An 8,820-nucleotide genomic window follows, 5' to 3' on the forward strand; every position below is an offset into this window, starting at 1 on the left:
GTCGATCGGTTCTTGGTATAAGAAAAGTGGAAAAAATCAGTAGCGATCTGTGCTCCCCCTCCTATTTTTAGAAGAAAAATTGCGGAGTGAAAGAGCACTTGTACAGTTGATTTATAGTACGATAAGAAATATCTTAAACTCCATATATTCAACCCCTTTGGTAAAATCTTGAATGAGACAGCTTAAGGAAAAGTCGAAACAGTAAACTTTAGTCGGCAATCTGCGGCGAAGAGGTGTTAGCCACCGTTTTCTGACACAAGATGTAATCTGCATCGTCCGTCTAGAGAAAAGTCAAACAAGATTCTATGGCCCTGTCATTAGGGGTGATTCTTTTCTGAATTGTTAAAAAAAAAACTTATTTCTACAAAGTACTCTTCCCCATCGACTCACAACTCCGCCATCGCCAGGGCCAATTCAGTCAAACTAGGCTGTGAATTGCTGATTTATGCACCAAATTCTTCAGATTTAGCTCAGTGTCACTTTTTTTTGTTTTCAAACTTCAACAGTCACCTTCAACAGTTTCAAAAGTTCGGATCATCACTAGGACAAGTGTATCAAGCTGATGGACTAAGCTGAAAAACAAATTAAATTTCAGAAATTTTCATAGGCTAAGTACTTATCGGTCTCCTCGATTTTAAATTACAGCAACAAAAAATATATTAAGTTTTAACCAAAAATTTGAAGATTTAGCCCTTTGTAAAAATATATGTCTCTTTCAAAATTTCATTGAACCGATGTTAAATGTAATAAATAATATTACGTAATTAACAAAACAAAATTCTAATCCACACCCTCCAATATTAATTGGTATACCCAAAGGTATGTGCTCTAAGTAACCGAAACAGACCCAAACTTATGTCCGCTCAAACACCTTCAACTCGACAGAAGTGAACAAAACTATTTTAGGCTTTAGTTAGCGGCTTTCTAAAGTATCAAAAAGTTTCACTTCTCTTCCTCTACATAACCCAAAAACAGTTATTTATAATTTATCACTGTAAGCAACCCATTTCTTTCACTTTCGCTTCCCTTCTTAACCACTCAAATTTTATATTGAAAACCACATTTAATTTTTCGTTTTAAACTGCCATCATTGAAATTCCACTGAGCATTTTGCAGCATTGGCAACTCCGAAAAATATGCCACAATACAATACCGTAATTTTCATTTAATTGCTTTCGTACAATTCTGGTCACAAATCACATTAATATTTATCGGCATATTCCGCACGTATTCTCGTTCAACTAAAGGAAGAAGAAGAATGCATGCTTGCGCATTTGTGTGTGGATAAGTGTGTGAATGTGTGAGTGTAAGCCCTGAGTAGATGATTGTCAGTGCAATAAGGCATGACAAATAAATTTTCAACAAATACCGAAAGTAACGAAACGCAATTTGTACACACAGCCGCATACATATGCGCACTCGCCAAATTACGTGTTTACGAACTAAGGTCGGCACAAATCAACAATAACAATTTCCTGTCAGCTATGAATTTCTCGGTTTGTCGGAATGTACACAAAATATTCGATTATTATTAGGCCATATATTTTGGTTGGCGGTAAAGGCAATCAGGTTCCGAAATAGTGAAATGAACAGTGGCGCAGAAAATCAGCTTATATTTATATAAACTCATACTAGCATAACTAAATTTGACGGTTTTAATATCTACTTACATATCGTCACCTAAAATGTAAAACGATTCCGCTTTCAGATTTAATAATACATAACCAATATATAACCAATACATAACCAATACTTAACTAATGCATAACCAATACATAACCAATTCATAACCGATATATAACCAATTCCATTTTAAAACCATACTAAATATTTTTTGAATATTAGCGGTTTCTTTTATATCGTTTTTCCTTCGCCTGTAAACTTATGAAATGTGATGTTACGTTATTTTGCATTTTAGATGACGATTTACATATACAAGTACATATTTTTCAGCATACTTATATACATATATAATATTATACTAAATTGGTTTCATTTACTATATATCGTCAATAATAAGATTACAGCTTATGTCCAAGAGCAAGCTGAAAGTCTTTATTTTCTCAAAGCATATCCGAATAAGAGAAGCCAATATTACTGCAAGAAATGCAGAGAAAAGCTGTCAGAAATATTCACTAATTATTTTCGGAAGATCTTTCAAGAAACAAGAGACTTATGCTAAATAAAAAATTATGTTATTTTCCAAGCCAAAAATTTTTGTATCGAACACACAGTCTTACGACATGCAGTCCGCGCACCCTCAATTACAGCAACCAGACATTTCAGAATTAGTAAGCTTCTGAGAGCAAGCCCAGCAATACACATACGAATAAATAAGTTGTTGTATACAACTGAGTCTATATACATATAAATAAGTAAACAACATGCGAACCTTTGAACACGAAATGACCAACAATTCATTTGGGAAATAAGCACATGAAAATTATTGCCAAAAAGGTTATAAATATGCGTGGAGCACATACCAATAAGATACTAACAATGACTGGCAATTGAAGCAATATTTATAGCTCAACTTATAAGGTATAATGGAAGCCCATATAAGGCATTATCCTTAGCCTTTGAATTGAAGAAGTGCTGGAAGATACAAAATTGCATTCTCAACTTGAAATAAGTTGCTTTAGTATACGTAGTTCTTTTCTATAAATATACATATATTCTATATATTGTGTAGTCGAAAAAGTCTTTTCGTATTTTGTTAATAGATGTCCTTGCAGTCGTATATCTCCAGTGCTACCAATCACGTTCTGTCATACCATATAGTGTTGGAAAGGTGACACTTTGGGCTTCATTCAACCAAAACAAAAGTAAATTCGGGGAAGTTGAAAAATAGTTACAGCTGTTCAAAAATGAGTGAAAATAATGAAGAAATTCGCTATATATTGAACTTCTTGTATAAAATAGGAAAGCATTCCACGCAAGCCACCAACGAAATTTGTGAAGTTTGTGGAGACGATGCTGTATCAGTTCGCTTAGCACAACAATGGCTCGCTCGCTTTTGTTGTGGAAATTTCGATGTAAAACTCTGCACCTCGCTCTGGTCGACCTATCGTTGAAAAAGTCGATGAAATTATGGAAATGATTCACCAGGATCATTGCATAAGCAGCCATGAATCGCCAAGGAACCTTTCATTCATCATCGAACGATTTTGAACCATTTAAAAAAGGCTGACTACAAAAAGAAGCTTGATGTTTGAGTAAAGGCAAATTTTGTAATTCTAACCAAATTTCGTGTGCAGAATCGTAGCGAATGTTAGAAATGCTCACGGTGATTTAAAAACACAAGCCTAAGAGTGGAACAAAGTCTTCGAGAGAACGTTGTAGACATGCCTCGTTCTAGACGACCTTCGACCTTTTCAACCGAAGAAAATGTTAAAAAATGGAGTATATGGTGCTTGAAAATCGTCAGGCACATGTTAGAGAGATGGCAAGAGAGCTCGACATCTCTAGCGAGTCCACTCGAATGATTTTGGAGAATATTTTGCTTGCGAAAAGGCGTTCTTGCTCGACTTGTCCCAGTAAAGCTGATTTTTGTTTTTTCAAAATGAGTGCGGTAAACAAGTCTCTTTGGGCATGATTGATCGTGCGAATACCTATCCCATACTCATGGAGAGCAATTTGACTGCCGATGAGACATGGGTTTATGAGTTTAGCATGCAAACAAGTCAACAATCATCGGAATGGAACCCTTTTTCAGTCGCTCGAAAAGATAAAACAAAATAAAAGTGTTTCGATGACTGGAAAAATCATTGGCATAAGTGTTTAAGTATCTGGTGGGGATTACTTTGAAAGCGACATAACAAATATTTATGAATAATTAAATATTTTGAGCTTTATTTTAAATTTTCTGGTATCTTTTTGTCACAATGTATAATATGTATAGTTTTTTTTAAATTTATTTACTTAGCAGACCTGAGCAAATAACACAAGCCTACAATTGTATTTAACACATTTTCGATATTAACTTGACAAGATATATCCAAGAAATTTGACACAGATTAGAAGCCAATATAAAGCCATAATTATCGAAAATATTTTTCAAATCGAACCAACATAAAGTTTAACTCCTATACAAACTGATCTATCAGACTCAAGTTTTTTTATGGAAAACTTGTAAAAGGTATACGTATTATAGCTTCTGCGCAGCCAAGGTTAACATTTTTTGTTGTTATACCCTGAACAGGGTATATTAAGTTTGCCACGAAGTTTGTAACACCCAGAAGGAAGCGTCGGGACCCTATAAAGTATATATATAAATAATCAGTAAGTTGAGCTGAGTCGATTTAACCATGTCCGTCTGTCTTTCGTCTGTCTGTATATACGAGTATAAGAACTAGTCCCTCAGTTTATAAGATATCGTTTTGAAAACATCATTTTCTCTTCAAAAAGCTGCTCTTGTGTCGGAACTGCCAATGCCTGAATATTTGTAGGAAAACCACTTTTCACAAGATATATTCACGAAATTTGGTATAGATTATTTTCTAAGGCAACAATGTAATATCGGAAGAAATTGTTCAGATCGGCTCACTATAGCATATAGCTGCCATACAAAATGAACGATCGGAATCAAGGGCTTGTATGGAAAACTTTCACATTTGACAAGATATAATCACGAAATTTGGTATAGATTATTTTCTAAGGTTACAATGTAATTCGGACAATCGATATATTCCACGAAATTCAACTGTATGGAAAACTTTCACATTTGACAAGATATATTTTTGGTATAGATTATTTTCTAAGGCAACAATGTAATATCGGAAAAAATTGTTCAGATCGGCTCACTATAGCATATAGCTGCCATACACCTGGACACATAGTTACTAAAAGAAATGCACCTGCGAAGGGTATATTAACTTCGGTGCAGCCGAAGTTAACGTTTTTTCTTGTTTTTAATTCATTTCAGAGTTTTTTTTTTTGTTATTTGAAGCAACCTCGCTGAATTTTGAAAACTATGCCAATGTTGTTTAGTACGTCTTAGCAAATTTTCCTTTGCAACTCGCTATTTTCAGCCCTTGCAGTACAAAAAGTCGCCAAAAATCTGCTCAAAATTTTTCTGATACGCAATCAGACAAATTATAGCCCCAAACTAGAAGAAAACCAGTGTTTATTAGGCAACTGCATTTAAATCCGCCATTAAAGGATCAAACAAAAAATATTAACATATTTTACAGCGACAAATGTGATTACTACTCATTGCTGATCTTAATCTTATAATCTCATGGTACATAGCCACAACTCAATAGGTTTATGTGCGACCAAATAAAAGCCACGCAGCACCACACAGCCGCGCCGAAACTGTATATACAAAGACACAACACACACATTGCCACACATGAGAGCTTGAAAGCCTCGTAAATTGCACACATAAAAGTAGAAGCACACAAAAAAAAGTACAGCCGACATAACAATAACAATTGCAATGCATATAAACATATGTAAATATGTATGCATTAACATCGAGCATATGAGGCATTGAGGGACTTGTCTACCCTTGTCTAGCGCTGTCTTGTAGCGCACGCAACGGGTGGGTGCGACAAGGTCACAAAAAACACACTGCACACATATACATAAGTATATAGGGTAAATAGCTTGTGCATATGTAAATATTTATATGTTTGTATTGGGGGGTTTCACTTACCACACAGTATTTCTCGCTTTTCTTCGAACATTCCTTCAAGTAGAGATGTGCATATTGATCCGAATAGTTGAGACAGGGCGTAATCGAGCCGACGCCCTCGTTATACTGGCCGCACATGTGGCACTTGAGCCCGTTAACAGTGGCAAGGCCGCACACCAATACCGTTAGCATAACGAGCATATTCTGGTAGCTCATCAAATTGCTAGCGCCCATGCTGATGTTGCGACGGCAGCGACTCAGCAACGACATATTGTCACATCCGCTGCTGTTGTCGCTTTCGTTGTTGTTGCTATTGTTGTTCATGTTGCTATTGTTGCGGTTGGCATTGTCGCTGGCATTGCCGCGTGCCATCAGTGGCATGCTGTCCGCATAGCTCATCATGTTCATGTTGTTGCTGCTGCCGTTCAAATCGCTTGTAAATGGTGACATTATTATTTACCGTTTAGTCGCTTTATTATTGCTATGTCGGTATGTATTGTACTGCCTTTTCGCTGTATTTTGCTTACTTTCTGAGACACTTTCGTTTGCTAGATAAAATGCGTGTGGCTTAACGGGTTTTTCGCTGATCTCGAGTTTTTTGCGTTATTTTTGCCTTTTACTGTTACACTTTTTCACTCACTTTTAATGCGACTTGCTTATTGTTGTATTTATTTTTTTTACACTCTTAAGTAGCACTGTTGGTATAGGCGAAGAAGAAGAAGAGCACTATCGCACTTCTCTTGACTGAAAATTCTTTTTATCTCACAGACACATGTGCTCTTATATGTACATATGTATATTTTTAACTGTTCTTATACGCTTAGCTGCTCACACGTAACTGATATCTTACTGCAAATAATCGAATTGCAAAGTGCAAATATTTGATTTGCTGCTCGGCATCGAAATGTGATTTTAATTCTTCATTTAAATGCAAGCACGCTCTCAAATGGCTCAACGAGCGGTTGAGTAGTTGATTGAATGATTGGTAGCAGCAGCGTATGTGTGACGCTGGTGGCACTGTCAGGCCATAAAATCGCTTGGAATACTATTATCGTCGTAATGAATATGCAAATCGTGTCTGGCATTGGTAATGATTCGGCAAATCAACGTATTAAAGCATTAAATGGCTATTCAAGAAAGGAAGCAGCTTTTGACGCTTTCTTGAAGAGACATTTATAAGCTTTTAATGAGTAAATGTTTCTGACAGAATAGGAGCTGTATGTGTTGTAGTTGATTTATTTTAAAATGACATACAAAATCAAGTGGCATATTGAAGGCTGCATGGCATTTTCATAGCTTTTTTATTACACACCATCTATGAAAATTCTATAAAGCCTTACTTAAAAAGCCGAATATCTCGAGAACTATTAATGATATCGATTTTGACTTCGGAACTTTTTTGTAGCAAATAAAATTCCCTACAAGTTTGTTGTGCACATTTTTTCTATAGCTCTTGTCATTTACGAGATATATACAAAAAAATGCGAATTTCATGGATAAATCAGGTTTAGAGCCCCGTACTACCTCGCCGGTGTGAGTTACGTCTTTGTTGCACTGGGCACTTTTGTTGAGTGAACAATTCTGAGAAATATGTGTCTAAAGTCAAAGGGATGCCATAAAATACCACTGATCTGTAGGAATTTGAAGATTAAAACTCATGATTGTAGTGTAAATTCTATGGAAAATTTTTACATGCCTTGGTCCAGTTCTTAATGTTAATGTTAAGGGCTAAAATTTTCAGGGAATTTTTTTAGGGTATTTCCAAGGAAATTTCGTGACGGGACTGAAAAAAATTAATAGTTAAAAAAAAACACCCTAATATATACTTATATACAATCACCTACAATGCAATCATTAATAGTTCTCGAGATATTTGGCTTTTTAAGTAAGGCTTTAAGAATATCATCAAAAAATTGAAATTGATGATTCTTACGATTCACTACATTATATTACAGATATGTAGCATAAAAGTTTCAGCATCCACTGTCAGATATAACCAATAGATAACCAATATATAACCAAAACTCAAATTTTGTTTCAATATGAGTGGTTTCTAGTGTATCGTTTTTCCTTCACCTGTAAACTTATGATAAGTGATGTTACGTCATTTTGCATTTTAGGTGACGATATGTACTATATTGTCATAACGTGTCATCAAAAAACTCGAAATTGAGTATCTTATTGATTACGATTCACTACTTCAAATTAGATACATAATATTACATATTTTCAACAACATATTTCCAACATGTTCAGGTTCTGCGCTCATATATGAACCGGTTTTAACCAATATTAAAATTTTTTTAACTCTTGCTCCATTTTATTTCGTGTTTTATTCTCGTAACTGTAAATTTTCGAAAATGTTGTTACGCCATTTTGCATTTTAGGTGACGATATATAATATACAAGTATAGTAGAATGTAAGTTATTTCCCAAGTTGGTTATAGTATGGCATACTGTACACCGTGCCGTATGCGCAACATACAATTTATAAGGCACTTGTATGAATGCTTAGTGCATTTGATGCATAACTTTAACTGCATATAACCTTTGAAAGCAAATTTCCATTAAAATCCAAACAGAACATTTTTGTACTGCGCCAATACTTATATTAGAACATCTTTTTTTTAAGTTTTAGAAAAATTTACTTTAGAGATAAAAAGATTCAATACAAGAGATCAAAAAATCTTAACTACATGGAAAAATAATATAAGCACAGTTTCAATTGAATACAAAGAGCTCGCTTCACAACAGATCATTTTTCAGAACAATAACTGCAATTGTAGGTAGCGTCAGCAGAAAAATTAACAACGAGCTGGCTTTTCTTCCGGCCAATGGAATCATGTATGCACAATCTCTGAAAATGTTGCAGAATTGTTTTGTATAGTTTAGTTCATCACGAGCACAAGTATTTGAGTGGCTCAATCATTCAGTGAAGGTCATGAAGTCATCGAAAATTTGTCTCCTCCTCTGTTCATGAATATGACATCGTAAAAGTTAAAGAAATATGTACTTCTTGAAAACCTCCGTGTTGGCAGCAGAGACATAGCCGAGGATCTCGAAATATTTTATGCATCTACTCTAGACGTGTTGGATAATGTTTTGGGTATGAAGCGTATCAAAGCTTGACTCGTACAAGAAGACCTGAATCTTTTGAAAAAGAGACGTCGAGTTGAGGCTGA

At 35.1% G+C, this 8,820-nt stretch overlaps 1 protein-coding gene across 1 annotated transcript; it reads right to left on the reverse strand.

Annotated features, from left to right (window-relative positions):
• Positions 1 to 208: 208 nt before the first annotated feature.
• LOC126760541 (putative uncharacterized protein DDB_G0286901) lies at positions 209 to 6,088 on the reverse strand. Its single transcript, XM_050476278.1, has 2 exons — positions 5,660 to 6,088; positions 209 to 220 (listed from the first exon to the last, which is right to left on the reverse strand). Exons 1-2 carry the CDS (start codon positions 6,086 to 6,088, stop codon positions 209 to 211), a joined length of 441 nt encoding a protein of 146 aa, XP_050332235.1.
• Positions 6,089 to 8,820: the final 2,732 nt, after the last annotated feature.

The sequence above is a fragment of the Bactrocera neohumeralis genome, chromosome 2, assembly GCF_024586455.1.
Source record: "Bactrocera neohumeralis isolate Rockhampton chromosome 2, APGP_CSIRO_Bneo_wtdbg2-racon-allhic-juicebox.fasta_v2, whole genome shotgun sequence".
Taxonomy (NCBI): Eukaryota; Metazoa; Arthropoda; class Insecta; order Diptera; family Tephritidae; genus Bactrocera; species Bactrocera neohumeralis.

Excerpts from the sequence above, each read along its gene's own strand:
- LOC126760541 (XM_050476278.1), bottom strand. The coding sequence starts at position 6,088 with ATGTCACCATTTACAAGCGATTTGAACGGCAGCAGCAACAACATGAAC.